This window comes from Scomber scombrus, chromosome 21 (genome assembly GCF_963691925.1).
Source record: "Scomber scombrus chromosome 21, fScoSco1.1, whole genome shotgun sequence".
Taxonomy (NCBI): Eukaryota; Metazoa; Chordata; class Actinopteri; order Scombriformes; family Scombridae; genus Scomber; species Scomber scombrus.
In genome coordinates, this window is record NC_084990.1 from 12,113,475 (window position 1) to 12,133,827 (window position 20,353).

Here is a 20,353-nt window from a genome sequence, read left to right on the forward strand (position 1 = left end):
TAGCTGAAGATTGTTGTGTGTAAACTGGGTCAAAATAACCACTGCTATAGCCACTGTTAATTTAACCCAATGTTTTATTGTTGCTTTCTTGACCCAAACTTTGAAACTTTTAAAATAGGGAAATATAAAAAAGACAAATAGACTAGAAAAGGGAAATCTAAAAAGGTATAACATACCTGTGACAAATTCCGGAGAGAAATCTGATTTGTCCGCTGTTACAATCCTCTCATTCATTGGCTCAGGTGGATCAGGAGGGCGGGACCTGAGTGCTTGTTATGCACAGGTAATCAACTGACTGATCCAAGCGTTTTCTAGGGAATGTGCCTGAAGGCGAAACTGGGAGTGGGATTGGGGATTTGCCGACGATACAGTAAAACGCACGGACTTATAGTTTTAAAAGGATAACATTTTTTTTGTTTGAATTTTCTGCATCTGTCACAAGATACCAGGCGTACCAGAGAGGTATATAACGGGAGAAGTTTAGAAACTTTTTTTCTTTCTTTAGCTTTTAAAACCGAACACGTCAATTCTGCTTTAGTAATCAATTGTATGTAATTTGTGCCGCGAAACCTCACACAATGTTGCCAAAAGTACAGTTTTCTATCGTCTTCTGGTGCGTAACAGGTGAGTTTCACCTCCCCCATACTCCTTTCTGCCCTCGCCATGTCTGTTTTGGTCATTGTCTACTTGTAATACATGATGTGTGCCCTGTTTGCACGGTTGTATTGGTCTCGTATGCTGAAAAAAGTGCAGGTGCCTCAGTCATAGCAAAACAAAACTGTGACTTATGTTCATATTCAGGTGTTTTGTATTCTTACGCGCAAAAATGTGGCCGACCGCCGATAGCTGAGAACAGGATTGTAGGAGGGATGGACGCCACAGATGGGGCTTGGCCCTGGCAGGTGGATATACATGTGAGTCCCCTGAAACGACTGCTTTTAGACCCTCATCTGTCAGTTCTGTCTCTTTCTCTGTATGTGTGTGCTTTAGTCTAGTTCTTGTTTATCAAGCTGACCTGCTGAGAGAGGGATTTGCTTGTGATGCTGAGGTGACTCACTGTTTCTCTCCTCTGGGCCTCCAGAACGAGGCTGTTCATATCTGTGGAGGCTCCATCATCACGCGGAACTGGGTCCTATCAGCTGCTCACTGCTTCCCAAAGTAAGAACCTCTCCTCAGCCAAAAATCAGCAGGTGAACCCATAGTTTAGCACCAATTCAGAGGCCTCTGCTTCATTTAATTTAATTTATTTTTTTTGCAATCGACACATTTTTCAATCAGTTTTCAGTATCCTTCTTTAGATTTAAAAAAATAACTTGACTCAAAATGATGTTTTAAAGACAGATCTGTCAAATCCATATTTTTCTGTGAAATTTACAAAAATCAGTATTTTTTTCTTGCACAATTATTTTGTTGCAAGCCTTATTCTTCAAGCTTTTTGTGACTATAAAATATAATGTGTAGGTTTCACATTTCACATTCCTCTTGATTCACAGTTTCATTCGGTGTCCATCTGTCTCTTTTTCTTTCAGCCCATCTGACGTGGGCTCTTACATCATCTATGCTGGCCGGTACCAGCAGAATGGCTTCAACCCGCACGAGTCAATTCATCGTGTGAGCCAGGTGGTGATCCCGTACGGTTACGTGGAGCCTCACAGTGGAAAGGATTTGGTGCTGGTGCGGCTGTCCAGCCCAGTAACCTGGTCAGATTATGTCAGTCCCATCTGCCTGCCTGCTTCTGGCACCTTGTTCCCAGGTGGCATGCAGTGCTATGTCACTGGCTGGGGAAACATCCGAGTTGATGGTAAGGTTTGCTTAATTCTTCCCATTGTGTTTGTTTTTGTGCATATAACTTATTAAATAGCTCTTTTATTACATTCTGGCATGCAAATAAATGCCAATGAATTATCTTTTTTATTAATGTTAAAGAAGAAAATATCAAGGATTGAAAAAAGAACAGAATAAATCTGCATAAGCAATGATTACAGATGTATGGTGCACGTTCAGGTGTCACAAGGTATACAAGTGGCAGTAATACATTTTGAATGATTTGATTTACATATCATTTACAGCTTTTCTTCAGAAGAGCATGGAACAGAGAGGTTATAAACACCGGCCCCTAAAACATATATAGGAATCATTATGACTGGAATATAATTAGGTATTTTTTGTTTGTTAACTTTTAGTGGAAATATTTCACGATATGATCAGACTGTTATCAAATCATTGATTCCAATCAACTTGTTATGAAGAACTACCAAATTTGTTGTTTTAAGTTTTACATGTGTGAAGTTTTTCTTGTTGTAATGTGTGACAGTGGAATCAATTTTATTATTTTACATGACATTTGGCACACATTTTGCCAATGATTTATATCTGTTTCAGCAAAAATGTATACTAATATTGTGATATAGATTTCAGACATATTGTCCAGCTCTTGGAAAAAAAAGTAAATTACAAAAATCTGTGGATTGCAGATAGTTTTAATTGTGAGGGCAATTTATGCCATTTCATAACCCTGGTAGCTCCAGGATAAGAATTTGTGCTTATTTACAACAAATTTACGCCCCCAAATGAATTCTATTAAATACAACTATTTATCTGTGTGAGGGTAATTGTATGCGGCAGCTCGTCATCCAGACACACACTCACAGGAAAGTTAATCATAAAACTAACCTTAATCCCAGGCATTATCATAAATTACACTGCATGGTTACTGTTTGCTGGCTTGGTTAAGTTTCATTTTAAGTATACACCAACAGATTCAACAGAGAAAGGTTCATGTCTTTGCAAATACAAAAAAAGAAAACATAGACAAAAATAGGATGAAACCCAGTCAAGATGTTATGTATATATAATTGAAGCTATACTCTGTATAAAAAGACTAAAAGTTAACATGTGTTTTGTATGAATCCAAGTAGTGCCAAAATAGCTTCTTGGTCACCTGTTTATTAAAAGAAAATACAAAAGGCCATTATTCTTCATCCTCAATTTGTCGTCCTCCCCTTCAGTCCCTCTGCCAGGAAGTGGGACTCTGCAGGAAGTGCAGGTGCCAATCATCTCCCAGAGTTCATGTCAGGAGATGTACCGGACGGAGCAGGTGGACATCTTGTATGACATGATCTGCGCTGGACTCCAGGAGGGCGGCAAAGATTCCTGCCAGGTACTGTTGGATCAGCTGTTTGTGTTGTTGTGTTTACATTCACAAATGCATGACTGTATACACAGGCAAAAGCAGGAAGAGAACATTTTACCACACTGTGTGCCAAAATGTCAATCTCAAGACCCTGAAATAAAAATAGACTCCATCTGAGTTATGAATATGCGGATTTCCCCTCCTTTCTTTGATGTCTACCTGCAAGCTAAAGTGTTATTAGAAAAGATTATTAACAGTTTTCCTTCAGTTCCTCATTGTATGCAACTAACACTACAAAGTGCATGACAAAAATATCTCTACTTGCTACTCTTTTCCCACCATCAGGGTGATTCAGGAGGGCCCCTTGTCTGCCAGATGGTGAATGGGACCTGGGTGCAGGTTGGAGTGGTGAGTTTTGGATTGGAGTGTGCTAAAGAAAACCAGCCAGGCGTGTATACTCGACTGACCAGCTACTCAAGTTTCATCAGCGACACGATACCAGAGATCCGGCTGTACGGCCAAGCCAATCACAACTGGTGTGGGAGGGCTGCTGTGTTGATCGGCTGTCTGTCCACTGCACTGATCCTGCTGCAGGGATGAGACACTTTGAAAACTGGATTTCCGGATTGGTAGGATGCAAACCAGGCCAAATGAAGGAGGATATTCACTGTAAACTAATGTCCTGTGTCCAAAGTGGTCCTTAAGAGTCAAAGTAGACCACTGTTAGTTGTATCTGACGTGCACATGAAGCCACATTGAACACAAAATGTAATATAATCATTGTAGAGCTATAACTCAGCATTATGATCTTCGATTGAAGTAGTTTGATACAATTGTATTTTTAAAAGAAATATGAGCGAAATTAATTGTCTTTTGTATTTGAAATAAATTAATTTGATTCTTAAAATCAGCTGTGTTCTTTTTAACCTCCAATATTAGAGTTTGAACATTTAAATATCACATTGCATACAGACCAAACCTTCAGTTGTGAACTCTCCAGTTTTCAGGAACTTTTGTTACCCAGTTTTCAACCAGAACCTAAATGTTATTTAGTGTAACTTTAAATCACCTTTTTCATATGGAACATGCTCAATTAACTGTAGTTCATTGACATACATGGGCAGAGACAGATGATGACAGTTTTGTTTATTAAAAAAACAGCGCAGCGTGTCATAATGGTAAAAAAAAGACTGCTTGGTAGTTTCTATTAAAAAAAAAAAAAAGAAGCTAGCTGCTTTTAAATTAAGTCTTTGCTCAAAGATTTCATGCTAAAAAAAAAAAATCTTAACATTTACATGAATCCAAATGTTGTCAGAAAGGGAAAGTCAGGCATCAGGAGGGATGGTATCAGAGAGGATCATGGGAGAGCCGAGCTGGAGCTCCTGCTGCAGTGATTCCAGGTCAGCCGGAGTCATACGGTGAACCTCACTCCAGTCAGATAAGAGGGAGGCTGAGAGGGGGGCCGAGTCGTAACTGATGAATAAGAAAAATAAATAAGAAAATAAAGTAAACATTAAAAAAGGGCCTCCTTTGATCATACAAAAAGGTTTTTATCTAGAACAAGATGTAGTGCCAACAGTTAGTGTGCTAGAGTCCTGGAAACCATGACTATCTGCAGACTGCTTTGCTGTTTAATCCAGTGCTTGTGCTCATTACAAAGAAGCAACTGCTAACTAATAAAGTCATTTAATAAAATGAAACCATTAAAGGTTAAACATGAAGTAGGTTGGGAGATACAGATTATGTAATACTTCAGGACTGAGTGAGATCTGGAATATGTATTTGTTGTGAGTGGCCAAACATACGACTTGATTCTGCTTCCCTTCTCCTGACCTGGCTTAAAACTGCATAAACTGATTTAATGATTGTTTTGGCAGATACAGAGAAACATTAGCATTCATTTTTTGTTTCTGACCATCTGACTAATGCAAGTCTAATATTCGCTCTTCACTTCTTTAGCTGTGTTTGTGGTTTCCACCAAGTTCACCAGCCTTTCATTTGTCTGCTGTCTCACAGTGAATAGCATACAATAGGTTTTTAGAGCTTTTTAAAACTGAAGACAGCTGCCCGCTGCATTTGAAAGCAACACAATGAGAGTTAACCAAAAAATTAAGGTTGTGAAACATAACACCAAAACAATGAGATGAAAGATGCTGAAATACACGGTAGAGCTGTAAGAAACTACAGGATAAACCCCTTTCATATACACAGTCATGTGACCCATTGTCTGTATAAAAATGATTTACAGGCGTTTTTTTATTCTCACCTGACAAAAGGTGAATGCAGAATTGTGTTATAACTATAGGAGAACTCAATTTTGATGATTTTTAGCCTCTCTCGATATTAAATTTGGGTCAATCTGGGCAAAGATTTTGACTTTTTTCTATGTCATTGCTGTTCCTATACTAAGATTAAAGTAACAATGGCAGCTACAGTGGTAGTCAACTGTAGAGAAAGGCTTACCATATTAGTCACAAGAATTTTTTTTTTTTTTTTTAAGATTTATTTTTGGGCTTCTGCCTTTAATTTTAAGTACAGTACTTGGCAGAGAGGTCGACAGGAAACAGAGAGAGAGGTGAATGACCTGCAGCAAAGGTCCATGGCCGGACTCGAACCAGGAATGCCGCCCCCATGTGGCACGCACTTCAACCACTCGACTACCCAAGTGCTCCTTTTTTTTGTAAGGTAAATAAAAGTGAACAAACCGTTGTAATAATGAGCTCCCAGGTGCCTGCCATAAAAAATTAGACTTGGCAGTGAAGTGCCACTCTGTTATCGATAACGGTGATCCTTGCCAATGCTTCCTTTATGATTTTCTTTTGCTCTTCTGCTTACATACAGAAACCTCAGAAGTTGAACTACATCTACTGTCCGATCACTAACAGGTCAGTGAGGTAAAGCACAAAAAGGATCACAAGGTCTTGCTACATTATATGGTTTGAAACTGTGATCAGAACCAGGTTTGTCTGAAGAACCACCAGATATGTAGCTGTACGTAGGTAGGTAGATATATGGATATATACTTTATTAATACCAAAGGAAAATTAAAATCATACAGCAACCAAAAATCAGATAAAAAAGTATGTTACTATGTTAGTAAGGTGCATGATTGTCCATGGATGTCGGAATTGAGTGTACATATTGACGCATGAATAATCACAAAATATATTGATGAAGAAATAGTCTGATTTTGAAAAGGCAAAATTTGGGTACAAAGCTTTTTTTTGTTGTTGTTTTGTTTTGTGTTAGAAAAGAAACTTGTGCTGTATCAGACCTCACCTGTCTCGGTCACAGTGTTGCAAGTCTGTGAGAGACTGGTTCAGAAGGTCATCAAGGTCAAAGCCCACACCATACCCAGCCCCGCTGCCTTTAGGGGTGACCGAGAACACCGGGGGTAGAACATCCTCTACCTGCCAGAAGGAAAGGGGGGGAACATTGGGTGAACTGAACTTTGTATCTTTTAGATCAGTTCAAGGCAAACAAAAGAAAGTGACATTTCCATTTCTCAAGTATTTAGTTTTTGTATCACACCTATAGTGAAAGAAACAGCTTCTTTTTGTAAAATGCTAACTGTAAAGAAAAAGAACAGAATATTTGACAGAATATGAAAGCTGAGACACACCTGGGACTTTGAGAGCTGTAGCGTTACTGTGTGGATGTCAGGAGCAATGGAAGATCCTTGCTGTCCGGTATCTGTGAATCCTAAACTGGGATGAGGCTGTGAGGGGCCCACTAAAGTCCCACAGAGAGGGTTTGTGGTCTGTGGTCCAGATTTCTCTCCTACAGAAGGACACAGCTTCTCCATAGGTCCGGCACTTGTAACTGGAGGGTTAGGGTGGGAGTTCAGGCTATTATCCACATTTCCGTTTGTCTCCCTGGTGGTTAGTGTTGGGGCTTTAGTCAAAAACCTCTCCAGAGGAAGCAGCTGTGACTGAGGTTGTGGGTCAGGTAAGGTTTGTGGTTGGAGCTGTGGCTGAAGAAAGCTTGGCGGCAGAGGCTGTGGAGTCCTGTTTGGTTGCGGTTGCTGTGATGGCCTCGTCTCTAATTGCTGCCCACTCCAATTCCCCAAACAGTTGAAACCACTTTGCCCATTGCTCTCATTATGAGGTTTGAGTGTGTTGTTCTTTACAAAATGACCAGTGACGCTCATTATATCTATTCCTCCGCTTACAGCAACAACTATATCCGCTGGAGGTTTACTCTGGCTCATGGAGTACAGTAAGGGTGGCTGATGGGTGCTGGGAGGCTGAAACAAGCCGGGCTGGTGAGGTTTAACTTGAGAGATTAATTGTTCATGAGACTGAATCTTCCTTGTCTCCTTATCTGTTTTATTGTTCGATGCTCCTTGAGTGTTGTCACCCATGCCTCCACCATGGTGTGAGTTCGCATTACAGTCCGTGTTCTTTGCTCCGTCACTGTTAGAAGTTTTCTCGTGGCGGCTGTCCATCATTTTTGTCCAACGTTGCAAAAGGCTTTTGTCGTTGTCACTCAGTAGAACCCCACCCAACAAGTCCCCCTGCTTTCCCTCTCTCCTCTCCTTTTCTTTTATTTTCCTCTCCCTCTCTTTAGCTCGTTCCTGCCTCTTCCTCCTTTTCTCCTCTCTTTCTCGTTGACGTTCCTGGGCAGTGACAGGCCGACGCGACTCTGGAATAGAAGAGTGGGAGGTCGGTACACCTCCTCCTGCACCAGCGTCCATGCCCAAGGCAGAGGTACCTCCATCTGCAATGAAGACATCAGATTAAGATGAAGTCCTAATAAATGACATGTGAGTGATTTGCCATATTTCACAAAACAAACTTACCACCCCTGGCTTTATTTCTGAATAAAGCTGCTTTAAGAGCAGCTTTAGTGTCCTCTGATATTGCTCCTTCTTTTCTGGTTCCCTCTCCTGCACCAGGCGGAGGCCTTGCATTCTTGGACAGTGACTGTGAAAGGGACTGAGACAGTGACTGGGCTTGTGCCACAGAAAGAGAAAGGGAAGGCACAGTGGTGGGTAAGGGTGTCATGGTCTGTGATGGCCTTGGAGGAATGGAGGTGGTAGCCTGGGTCATGGACTGGCTCTGGGTGGGCTGAGTCAGAGGGGCCTGACTGCTGGGAAGCCGCTCCTGTGCCTCATTGTCTCTCATTGCTTCTGATGGAGTGTCCTGACTCGACACTGGTGTTGTTAAATCTATAGTCTCTGGCTGACCGCTGTCTGAGTTGGCACTTGGCATGTCCACATCAACTGGGCCGCTTTCGCTTTTAGTGAGAAGAGGCAAATTATGGGTTACATGAGGCGGGGCAACGTCTTTATTAAAGGTTTGCATTTGATTTGTAAATGTGCGGTTCCCTTCTGCTGGTTTGTGTATCCCACTGTCTTGTTGCTGTTGAGGTTTGACTTCTCTCATTTGCTGTTGCTGCATCTGTGTTGCTTGTGGGTGTCGTGCCATTGGAACCAAATTTGACTTGGTCAGGGTGACGGTGGAGGCCTGAGCGTTACACTGATTACTGCTTTGTGCTGCAACTCCCCCTGCTCTGCCATTTGCCCTCGCCAAAGGCCTGAACTGCAGTCTTTGACGACAGCTCTGTTTATTCCTATGAAAGTCTTGGATCTCCATCAGAATGGCCTCTTTAATTTGCTCCCTGTTCATTTGCAGCTTGTCAAATTCAAAATCGAAAGCTGGCACACAAATTGGCTCATCGTCTGGGTCGTGGTACTTAGCTAGGTAAGGATGCTCCAACGCTTGTGTCACACTGATTCGTTCACGAGGGTCAAAGCGCAACATGGCCCCTAACAGGTCCAAAGCCTCTGGCTCAGTTTGTGGGTACAGTTTGGCCAAGGGCACAGCAGATTGTGATGGTAGACTCTGAACATAGGAGCGAACTCTGTCAGCCCTAATAGCACTTATCAAACCTTCAGGAGGAGTGCCTAACACAGACAAAATGAGCTGCAGCTGCTGGACGTAGTGCTTCCCAGGAAAAAGCTGCTTACGCCCCAACATTTCTGCAAAGATACAGCCCACAGACCACAAGTCGATCGCCAAACTATAGTGATTCAGAGACAGCAAGAGTTCAGGAGCACGGTACCATCGAGTCGCCACATATTCAGTCATAAAGGAATGAGACTCCTCGGGGTGTGAACTTAGACCCCTTGCCATGCCGAAGTCACCGATTTTTAGCTCACAGTTCTCGTTCACCAACAGGTTGGAGGGTTTGAGGTCACGATGGATGACGTTGGCAGAGTGCACATACTTAAGGCCACGGAGGAGCTGGTACAGAAAGTATCGCGTGTGCTCTGGTGTAAGTGTCTGGGCAGAGTGTATGATCTGGTGCAAATCACTCTCCATGAGGTCCAGCACCACGTACCTGCACACAAGGGAAGTGAAAAAGTTATTCTTTAATGTACTTACTAAGTGACGTAAACTGTGGCCATGTGAAAATATACTAGTAATGTCCCAAAGAATATCAAACAACATTAGCAGCAGCAATGACCCTGGGTACTAAGATTCATCCTCTCCAAGAGCTCTAAGAACTGGCCTCATTAAAGTTTGTAGCAGCCAATTTGTCTCTCATCCAAACATGAATCTTCTAATCAAACTCCTTTGTGAGGTCGACATGTCCGGGCCTATGGTGTGTGTGTGTGATTATTTTAATTAGCTCATGCAACACAAAAGGATTTCGAAGCATATATTATATAGAATAGAAGACTATAATATTTCTATGTGGGACACTAAAAGACTCCATCTAATAACTGTAGAAACAGCTGATCAAACAGCAGTACAACTCATGTATGTCAGGTAATTTTATTTTTCCGGCAGTAAGGTAAAATCTCCAGCCAACGTTGAATGAGACTTGACTATTGAGTCATTAAAGTAAGTCTTGGTGAAATATCTGTAAAAATCAGCACCTGAAATATTATGTCTCTCAATTGCAAAACCTGTGTGGAATCAGCACCACTGGTTGTGATTTATTAAATATAGACTATTATATTCAAGATTTATTCACAACTGGAATTAACTGCAAATTGCTGTCTAGTGACATAATAGGAAATGCCTCTGGGTTTATAACTTGTTTGGTTTTCTGTACATGTGTCATTTACCACCAAAGTTATAATATACATTTTAGGATGTACATACACAGACTTGAAGGCAGAGTGAGGAAGGTTAGGCTGCAGGATGTCTTTGATGGCGATGATGTTGTCATGTTTGAAGTGCTTCAGAATCTTCAGCTCTCGTAAAGTGCGTTTGGCATTTGTCACAACTTCAAAAGCATTTGAGATCTTCTTTATCGCCACCTTCTGGCCTGTGAAATGTAAATATGACTTGATGAATGAACACAGCATGACAGGGTATACAACTTGTTTGAATGACAATGTTGACTGATTTGTCAATGAGCACTGTAGTACACACGGAATGGGCAGTATTTTATGTCTTCATCAAATCTGCTTTACCATTGTCCCGTCTCCTAGCAGATGAAACGACGCCATAGGCCCCGGTGCCAATGGTTTCTATGACATCATACTCCTCTCCGACATCAAACTTCACGTCCAGAGAGTGCGCTTTAAGCAAAGCCAAGTTTTTTGCTGCTGTGCTGGTGTCTGTGGAGCTGCGTGTTGCCTCGACTCCACGCTGGCTCTGGTTTTCTCTGCTTTTCTCAGTGGCCATGGCCACAGGTTGACCATTTTTGCCTTCTCCACCCTCCTTAGTTGACATTTTCCTGTAAAGAATCAAGAACATCAAAGTGATTGAGTTTATCTTCCACGGCATTGATTGTTCTCTACTTGCAGAGTTACACCAGCATATACATTGTATCAACATATCATCAGTGTTGGCTGAAACTATCTGAACAATGTTATTTTACTGCTGATACTTTTGGACCAATTGTGGATTATTGTGAGCCTTTTTGGTAGGTACAACTAGGGTATACGTACAATGATAAGACAAATGTATGCAAAATAACATTTTCAAAATAGTCCAACTGATGTTCAAAGCACTGAGCTGTGGACCTTGTTGTGTTTCACACATATCATAAAAAAATCCTCATCACATAAAACAGAAACTTTAATAACAAATGTGTTTGTTTTGGTTTACACCCCGAATCAGTAATTTACCCAAATATAGTATATCATGATATAACACACAATCACAATATGATTCTGATAAAAAAAATAAAGAATAGATAAATATAGATATAATTTGTAATTTCAGTCAAAAATGCCAAACATTTGCTTGTTCCAGCTTCTGAAATGTTAGTTTTCTCTGCTTTTCATCAAATATGATGGCAAACTAAATATTTTCACATTTTGGACTGACGGTCAGACAAAGTAGTTCACTTAAATACATAAGGGGCATTTATAGCTATTTATAATATCATAATCATTACATCTTATAATGGTTAGGTGTAGCACTTAATAAAAGTATCACAGTCTTTAATAAACTGAAGTTGTACTAACATGGTTACTAAACGGGATAATCTGATAAGAGCAGGAAAACATCTGCAAAGCTTTTGAAAAAAATCATACCGGTTCATTGTTGTCTGTTAATCAATATTAACCAGTGTGTGTCTGCAATCATCGGTCCTCGATTTGAAATTTACAATGAACCAGGCAAAAATGAAACAAAAATAGTGACCATTTTCTGTTTACATTACCTACATTTAACCCCAAAGAAAAACCTTTCCTCTCACTGCCAGAGCTGTGGCCCCCAGGAACCACTTCAGAAGCTCCTTTTCTCTGATGGTAACTAAAGCACATCTAAAATCACACAATACAACTTAATAAGATTAAGAATCAGTTCGCATGTGTTTTGTCAAAGAACTAAGTAAATCCTTTTATTATTATGTATTATTTTATCAGCAGTTTATGATTTACCTTTACACACAGCAGTAAGGGCCTGGCAGTAAACTGGTGACCAAAACCTGTAGCTCTCAGTCAAACACCGCCCCCAGCTAATTACTGTGGTGCTATTTAATAAAGCACAACTCGCGAGTAGCTGCCTTTATTAAGCAGCTAGTTGTTGTTCAACAGAGTGACTATATAAACTTGACTACCCGTTAAAGGTGAGCTTTGCCCACTTTTTGACGCAGGGGCGTAGGCTAGTTAACGTTACCTATGGCTCAGGCTTTCTAGGAAACCTATGCCGTAAAACCATGCCTGTCTCAGCTAAATAAAACGTAGCGGAACAATGCGGAGACGTGTTTTTACGTAACGAAATAGTCTTTCACCTTGTGAGCCAAACCCAACATCCGTAATTGTGTTTTTTAATCCCGTGGTAGCATGGCTATCTCTTGTTTTTGTCTGCCGCTTCTTCCTTATACGCTTCCGTGTTACTTTCAAATGACATGTGGCGAACCAATGAGGTGAAGCGGAGTTGAGGGAACACGTCCAATAGGAGCAGGGAACGCTGTTGGAGGCGGGCCGTAGCGTTATATACAATGGTCTCTCTTTTTTGGGTGGTGGTGACGCCGTTTTCCATAATGTAATTATTGTAGGAGTGGTTAGGACGAAATCACCTGCTTTTGAAGCTCTGTCTATGTACGAAGGAATTAATCAACTACAAGTAAAATGAAAGTAAAATTCCTGATATTGTGTAGAATAATCACTATTATTACTGCCAGTCATAATTAAAAGCTTTAAGCTTTTCCAAGTACCTATTCTAATTGCCTACAACAAAAACAACTAAGCATATGTGGCGATAGATAGATAGATAGATAGATAGATAGATAGATAGATAGATAGATAGATAGATAGATAGATAGATAGATAGATAGATAGATAGATAGATAGAATGTCCAGATGCGCGTATAAAACCATTAAACATATAGGAATTATGTATTTAGACAGAACATTTTGAGAGCTGTATTATGTAAAGAAAGTTGTAATGACAGGGTCTGAACAGTGAGGGCAGTTATTTTTTTCCCTAAAGATCAAACGGACTGAAGTCCACAGTAAACACCCATCTGGCTTCAAGCCCAACATCTGCACCAGACCGTCCAATCAAATACAGCGACCAAAATCGCCTCGGCCAATCAAAAGTAAGAATCTGACTTCTAACACGTCGTCTTTGACTAGGAGGACAACTGAAAGAGAGGTGTAAAGAAAGTCTCCTCAGCTCGCCGTGTCATTTTAACTCCTCTGACTTATCTTACCTACTGGGGTTGTGATTAAATATGGCTGGTATTCAGGGATTACCGAAGTGGGAGAGAAAAATGCGCATATTTCTGTGCGCTTTTGGTATGGTTTTGTCAGTTTATGCGCTTCACGTCGAGCTGTCCCATGAGAGAAACCCAGAATACAAAGCAATGTGTGACCTGGGGGAGTCTGTGAGCTGCTCCAAAGTTTTTAGCTCCAGGTATGTTTTTATTCCTCTGTATGTTTTGAGAATTTACCTGCGCCATTTTACCTCGACCCGTGTTAGAGGACAATGTTTCATTTGTATTCTTGAAATTTAAGAAATTGGCACATTTCTATGCCATCTTTCATTGCCACGTTTTACAAATTCCTTAGGAAGTGCTTTACCTTCCCATCATGTGCATGCCAAGTATTACCTGTCACCGTTTTTCGTGTCAAGTTTCTTTTCTTTCTTTTCTTTTTTCTTTTTTTGCAAAATAAACTGCATGTTTGATGTATTTAGTTTTGAAGTATACATCTAATAATCTTTTCCTTTTCTTCTGAGTAATGTATGGATCTAGAAGTTTTTCATGTCTTCTCTTGCAGATGGGGACGTGGTTTTGGTTTGGTCCAGTTCTTTGTTGCCAAAGATAGTCCTCTGAACCAGCCCAACAGTGTGCTTGGCATCATATTCTACACTTTGCAGCTGGGCCTTGGTTAGTCTGTCATTGCCTTCTACAAATTACAGTGCAGTACTGAGTTTCTGAAAGCTGAACTGTATGTAATCGAGAGAGTTTGTGAACCACAGCTTGGCCTACATTTCAGCTAAATTTATTATTACATATTTGAATGAAAGAATGAGATATGTTATAATAATAATAATCCTCACTTTATTTATATAGAACATAACAAACAAAAGTTGCAAAGAGCTTTACAGTTAAACCAAGAAGTAAATAAGTGAATAAAATCCAAGGCATAAATATAACATAGAGGATCTCAAGCAGCCATCAGGCTCATGTGGGTCATGTGGGAGTAAGTCACAGATATAAGCCTGACCATGCAAGGCTTTCTTAAAATCTTAAAATCAATTCTAAAACTTACAGGCAACCCGAAAAGGGCAGTAAGGATCAGTATGATGTGACTACTTCTATAATTGCATGTTAAAAAATCTGGCTGCAGCATTTTAAGCTGCAGTTTTTGGATTGTCGCCTACCAAATATAGTGCATTGCAGTAGTCAAGTCTGGAGGATGTAAAAGCTTGGATTACTTTTTTTCGACCTTCAAATTAGAGGAATGTACTAATCCTAGTTAAGTGTCTCAGTTGGACAAAGCAAGTCACTTGAGTCAACTGAAGAAGATTTTTAACCTAGATGTTGTATCCATTAAAGTATAATTATTGAGCAAATGAATACAAAAATACACTGAGGTTTCAGGCCTCCTCTTTTAACATTATAAAGCCTCGAGATTAGATGAGAGACTGTTCAAGAAGCTTGTACTGATGCCAGAGGGAGGGATTATCATTGTTTCTGATTTTAAGTCATTCAACTGGAGAAAATAGTTACATTTTTATGAATGATTATGCTATTATTGCACAAATGTATTCATTTCTAAACTTGTTTAAAAATCAATCATATCAGTCATAATTTATGCAGGATTTTGCAAATAATCCTGTATGTATTCATGGACTGACTGAGCTCCTCTGTGTTTGTCTCTATTGCAGGACTGTCACTGTCCAAGAGAGCTGCCATGTTTTTGGTTTTGTCCTCTTGGGTGTCTATAGCCGGCTCGCTCTACCTCGCATCGATTCTCGCCTTTGTTCTGGGTGATTTTTGCATGGTCTGCGTGTCAACATATATTGTCAACTTTGCGTTGCTCTTCACCAACGTGAAACGAAAGAGCTCAATTGAAGGAATGAAAGAAAAGGCCGGATAGAAAACATCACTTGTGAAATTCAACACCTTTTTTTCTGCTGACCTGAAGCTCACACTGGATCTGAAAGCCAATTCTCTCCCACGTTGTGTCTGTGTTGTTAACACCTGTTGAGACATTTTAAAGAAACAGGACTGGAGAGGAATAGAAGACAAAAGATAATTTTCAGTATAGAAACATAATAAAGCGGCAGTCATTTCGGTACATCATTGTGCGTTTGATTACACATTTCCGAATACTATCAACTCTCTGATGTGATTTGTGTGTGGTTGGTGAATTCAATAGAAGTCCTAAAAATTGATATAATCTGCAGTGAATTACTTTGAATTAGGAGAGGAATGCAGTTTGAGCCTTGCAGATAGTCGATCCAACCAGTAGATGGTGCTAAATGCCTAGGATTATCATGTACTACAGTTTTTACATTACGTTTATATCTGGCTGAAAAATGGGGCTGGAATTGTAGTTTTTTACTTAACCCTTTAACTGAATCTTTTCTTCTATTATATATTTTGCAAGTCTTGAGGAGAAGTTCTGCATTTTTGTCTTTCCACTTTTTAAAATGAAAATTGATGATGTTGGTGTGTAACTGTAACAATATCACAAGTTCACTCATTCACATTTTGGAGGCCGCAGATTTTTCCACAAGAGGGAACTGTTTCCTTCTTGTCAAATTCAACACATGTCAGGAGGACGAGGACAGTATACAGCAGATTTTGTTTTGTCTTTACAGGTTTAAAATGTAAAATATAGGATTTCAAACCAACACACACAAACAGTAGCTGTTACTCTGGTAGTGTACATTTGTCTTCATCTGCAGATATACTACAACTGTCTGTTACTCTTTTTAGCTTGTAGGTGACGCAGGTTGGAGAGATCAAAAACTGCCTGGTTTGGCCTGCTGTGTCTTTGTCCTTTTATACTAATCACCTTATCCAACTGAGTCCCACTGGTTTTACACAAGACCAATGTTATCATATCATATAGTTAAACCATACAGTGTTTTGTGCACTGAATCACTAATGAATTTCAGGCCCAGTTAATGAACACTAGATGGAAAGCTGGTGCTGTATGACAAGCACAAAGAGGAGGAGAAAGGATGTAAAAATTAAAGTAGTGGGCCTACTCTGTGGGAAAAAATATGTAAAATAAAGATATCAAAAAGCAGACTCAGGCTCTGCTCACTTCCTTTTTAGGGTTTTGAACATTATTTGAATAGGATGAGGAGCCTATTTTTCACTTTATTAACTCAGGTTGAACTGATCACATATCAAAAGAAATCCACCAAGCACCACTTACTGCTGTTATACCTATTTTATACATACATGACTTGCCTTTTTCTGTTCAAATTTCTACTAAAAATCGAATAACTTCTCAAAATCATGCTGTGATGGTGTCATCTTTGACTAAATTCAGTTAGTCATCATCCATAGTTTGGTATTTCAGCCAAGATGACTTCACCTCTGCGACTAGAGTCCACTGGATGACCCATCAGGTCATCAAAGCATCAGATAAATAATGACACTGTCTGATTGTTCATTGTCCTTGATGCTGACGTATCTGAATTTACTGAGAACAAAGTGCAACTCTGAGTCCAACAGTTTACAAAATCTAAATATGTGGTTGCTGTTAGTGTCATGATATACCAGTAATGATCATGATATTTAAAAAAAAAAAATGAAATATTGATATCATGTTAATAATACATGTATGATAAAATTAAATATAAAAAACCCAGCACTGATTACATTATTTCTTATTATTTCTGTTTCCTAAAGTGTAGCTCTTATAAAACTACAAATGAAGTTGCATGTGTGTTTCTGTTCACACACAGATCTTAACTTCTGTCATGACATAACTAATTATTATATGCGACTTAACTTAAAAATGCAATGTTTTCCAGCAGCTTTTGTTTGTGTTCTTTGTACCTTGCAGTGTGGACAGATAGCACTGTGAAAGAAAAGATGAATACAAAGACCATATCACAATAGACCCATACTGACACTCTTGTCTAACGTAAGCATAGTTTCTGAAGGCTGTGCTAAATTTGTCCTTGTTTCTTAATTATTGTTTTGTACTTACTCAAATATGTATTTACTCTTTCTGTTACCCCCCTCATACAGTTTCCTTGGTCTAGCTGTAGTTTTCCAGTTGACTATTTGATTCTGAACAACCAGTGACTCAATCAGTTGTTTTTAAACGCTCACGCCATCACGATAAGACTTCTTCTCATTACAAATGATGACCTGAAACAATGAGTGACTAAGGAAAGATTATTTTGACCGCATGCTTTCCTCATTCCTGGCACAATTGTCAAAACTGTGGAAATGAAGGTTGCAACTTAAAATGGCAAGAAATATCCTGAATTGCCTTTATTTGGTGTGTGTTTGTGTGTGCACATGCTTAGATTTCCTTTAAATGAATCATCCATTGCAATAATTTCCAGATTTTTTTGTGTGTGCAATAAACTTAATTTTTGTGGTCTGAAATCAAGAGAGTTACAAATGTGTCCTATTAATTTTTCTCCATTTCCAATTTCTCAAGTGAGTCGAGATATCTGATCATGGTTTGATTGTTTCTAATAAATAAACAAAACTGAAAGTTTAAATAAATCCTGCTACAATAATAGAAGCCATGATTAATTACAATTTAATGGGCCTTCTCGTGTATGTGTGACCATGTAATCATTCCAGGAAGTAGGAAAGCATTGAATCTTTTTATTCATACATTATCAATTAATAAACAATGAAAGATATAACCTTTCTTGTGCCAGTATTTCCCAAGCTTCCAGGCTGTGATATTATCTCTCTTGATTAAAACCATGACCAAAAATACTATAATATAATGTTGAGCTGTACTGTACTTTGTGTGATGGGAGGAAGTGATTTTGATTTGAAATGGATTACATCAAAGTTAAATGTATTGTAGAGTTATGATATTGGGAGATTACATTTCAAACTGTAGGAGGTAATACAAGTAAATGGGTCAATGACGTATAAGGATTTATTTAAAAATAATAAATATGGGAATATCTATTGCAGTAATTCAAACATTAAGAAAGGTTGAGTACACATAAATACATATGAAAATAGTAAATTAGGTGTTTTATGTGTTTTCCCATCTCGATGAATTAGAACTGACCTTAAAAAAGTCATGTGGTGCGACCATGATCTATCTTAAAATAAATGAATTTAAGTGTTTCGAAACAAATTATTTGCATGTCCTTTAAGTTTTTGTAAATAATAATCTCATATTTATGTTCTATAATGTCACAGTTGCCTTCTGAAATGTATGTAAGACTTATTTTTCCTGTAAATTGCTTAAAAATTATTGAAAACATTTAAAAATACAATTAGTTAAGCATACTGTATCAGTGATTAATATTAAAAGTGATATTTTACTCTGAATTTAATATAGTTATTGGAATTATTGGTCGCACCACATGATGTTTTGTCACTTTAAATAACAGAAAAATTACTAATAGCTTGTGGTTTTTGCAAAGTTAAAGTGATTACATATGAAGGAAAGGTACTACATATATATGGTATTTTTTTAATCAATGTAAACCTTTTTCTAACTGAAAAAAAGCAGTTAGACTGAAAATGTCATAGTCACGTCATTGACCCAAATACTGAATGGGCTAAAAGTTAATCCAAGAATCCTGTCAAGAATGAATCGCACACCCAGATCCAGCTGGTCATTTCATATGTGTAAAAATCATGTTAGAGTAATGTCAGGTGAAAGATAAATTCTCAACAAATTCTATGAAGGGAGTCCAGGTTTGAATAAATCTGTCCTTGCAACTACCACTGCTTTATTTCAGCTTCTCTAGCGGGATCATGCTGTGTTGTTTTGAAATATTATGTAACTTTCTTTGAAAAGGTTTTTCTTCTTACTGCAAAAATGCATATTTGTACTTTAAGGTAAACAGAGTGATGGATGAGGTGTAAAGGTTACAGTCATAATGTGAACAAATGCGTAGGTACCGGTGTCATTTTGCTTTTGTTACCTGAGTCATGTCATGAGTGACAGCTATTCATTGCTCTGTCTGAATGCTTTACCTTTGTTGATCTATTTTTATGAAATGTACTGAAAGACAAGTACAGGAATTATCTGTGATGAGCTGTAATGGATATACAGACAAGTTAGTAAGGTCTTTCCACCAGCTTCAGTGTGCCTTGGCATTGATTCAACAAGTCTCTGAACTCTACTATAGGGATGAACACTATTCTTCCAAAAGATATTCTCTCATTTGGTGTTTTGAAGATGGTGGTGGAGAGTGTTGTCCGTTGGTCCAAAATCTCTGTGTTCAGTTGGGTTGAGATCAGGTGTCTACAAAGGCCATAGCACCAGCCTATTCAAGTGGCAGCCCGTGGGCCAACTCCAGTCCACCAATCAAGTAACACCAGATCACCTATCAGTTCTGTTTACAAATACATATAATTTAAAACCTGAAGAAAACAAATCGCATGAATAAGGGACATTTTTTCCCACACTAATTCCTTCAAACCAGCAGAGTGCTCCTACGTAATGTACAGATTTAACCATCCACCAAGTGTACATAATGACAATAATCATTTTCATACTCATCCAACTATTCAGTGTCCCTTCATACTCTATGGATGGGGACATTGTCATCCTGGAGGAGAACACTCCCATTAGGGTAGAAATGTTTCATCACAGAAAAAAGGTGATCACTCAGAACAAATTTGCAGTGTATTGATTTGCAGTGACACTTCCTTCTAAGGGGACAAGTGGACCAAAACCATGCCAGTAAAATACACCTGACAGCATATCAGAGCCACCGGATCCCCTCACTCTCGGAGTCAAGCATGGACTGTATTTATATAGCACCTTTCATATCTTCTGACCACTCAAAGCACTTTTAAACTACAAGCCACGTTCACTCTTTCACACACATTAATACACTGATGGCTCAGTGTTTGGCAGCAATTCAGGGTTCAGTATCTTGCTTAAGGACACTTTGACATGTTGACTGGAGAAGCCGGAAATCAAACTGCCGAAATTTCAATTAGTGGACAACCTGCTCTACCTTGAGAGCCACAGTCACAGCTGCCCCATAATAAAAGATAGAAGAGCTGTGAATATGTGAAAAAACTGAAGCTCATCCACCCTTCCTGCCTAACAAACCCCAAAACCCTTGTGTCATAATTTTTATCTTTTATTATGACAAATAAAGCCACTGA

The 20,353-nt window shown here is 39.0% G+C and overlaps 3 protein-coding genes across 3 annotated transcripts; 2 read left to right on the top strand and 1 right to left on the bottom strand.

The window, feature by feature from the left end:
* The first annotated feature begins 331 nt into the window (after positions 1-331).
* zgc:92313 (uncharacterized protein LOC436869 homolog) lies at positions 332-4,032 on the top strand. Its single transcript, XM_062442218.1, has 6 exons — positions 332-624; positions 802-914; positions 1,082-1,158; positions 1,530-1,801; positions 3,009-3,160; positions 3,479-4,032. Exons 1-6 carry the CDS (start codon positions 579-581, stop codon positions 3,731-3,733), a joined length of 915 nt encoding a protein of 304 aa, XP_062298202.1. The 5' UTR covers positions 332-578; the 3' UTR covers positions 3,734-4,032.
* Positions 4,033-4,311: 279 nt separating this feature from the next.
* On the bottom strand, positions 4,312-12,421 carry mapk7 (mitogen-activated protein kinase 7). The gene is made up of 7 exons (XM_062442217.1): positions 12,335-12,421; positions 10,563-10,828; positions 10,249-10,414; positions 7,935-9,478; positions 6,756-7,852; positions 6,413-6,543; positions 4,312-4,606 (listed from the first exon to the last, which is right to left on the bottom strand). Exons 2-7 carry the CDS (start codon positions 10,822-10,824, stop codon positions 4,459-4,461), a joined length of 3,348 nt encoding a protein of 1,115 aa, XP_062298201.1. The 5' UTR covers positions 10,825-10,828; positions 12,335-12,421; the 3' UTR covers positions 4,312-4,458.
* Positions 12,422-13,172: 751 nt separating this feature from the next.
* vkorc1 (vitamin K epoxide reductase complex, subunit 1) lies at positions 13,173-16,315 on the top strand. Its single transcript, XM_062442219.1, has 3 exons — positions 13,173-13,461; positions 13,827-13,936; positions 14,941-16,315. Exons 1-3 carry the CDS (start codon positions 13,280-13,282, stop codon positions 15,150-15,152), a joined length of 504 nt encoding a protein of 167 aa, XP_062298203.1. The 5' UTR covers positions 13,173-13,279; the 3' UTR covers positions 15,153-16,315.
* Positions 16,316-20,353: the final 4,038 nt, after the last annotated feature.

What these genes read in the sequence shown, in the direction of transcription:
- vkorc1 (XM_062442219.1), top strand. Translation starts at nt 13,280, where the DNA reads ATGGCTGGTATTCAGGGATTACCGAAGTGGGAGAGAAAAATGCGCATA. An exon ending in TCCAAAGTTTTTAGCTCCAG is followed by an intron (nt 13,462 to 13,826) that starts GTATGTTTTTAT and finishes CTTCTCTTGCAG; the next exon opens with ATGGGGACGTGGTTTTGGTT. An exon ending in CACTTTGCAGCTGGGCCTTG is followed by an intron (nt 13,937 to 14,940) that starts GTTAGTCTGTCA and finishes TCTCTATTGCAG; the next exon opens with GACTGTCACTGTCCAAGAGA.
- zgc:92313 (XM_062442218.1), top strand. Translation starts at nt 579, where the DNA reads ATGTTGCCAAAAGTACAGTTTTCTATCGTCTTCTGGTGCGTAACAG. An exon ending in CGTCTTCTGGTGCGTAACAG is followed by an intron (nt 625 to 801) that starts GTGAGTTTCACC and finishes GTTCATATTCAG; the next exon opens with GTGTTTTGTATTCTTACGCG. An exon ending in GCGGCAAAGATTCCTGCCAG is followed by an intron (nt 3,161 to 3,478) that starts GTACTGTTGGAT and finishes TCCCACCATCAG; the next exon opens with GGTGATTCAGGAGGGCCCCT.
- mapk7 (XM_062442217.1), bottom strand. Translation starts at nt 10,824, where the DNA reads ATGTCAACTAAGGAGGGTGGAGAAGGCAAAAATGGTCAACCTGTGGCC. An exon ending in CACTCTGCCTTCAAGTCTGT is followed by an intron (nt 9,479 to 10,248) that starts GTATGTACATCC and finishes CCTTGTGTGCAG; the next exon opens with GTACGTGGTGCTGGACCTCA. An exon ending in CAGAAATAAAGCCAGGGGTG is followed by an intron (nt 7,853 to 7,934) that starts GTAAGTTTGTTT and finishes TCTTCATTGCAG; the next exon opens with ATGGAGGTACCTCTGCCTTG.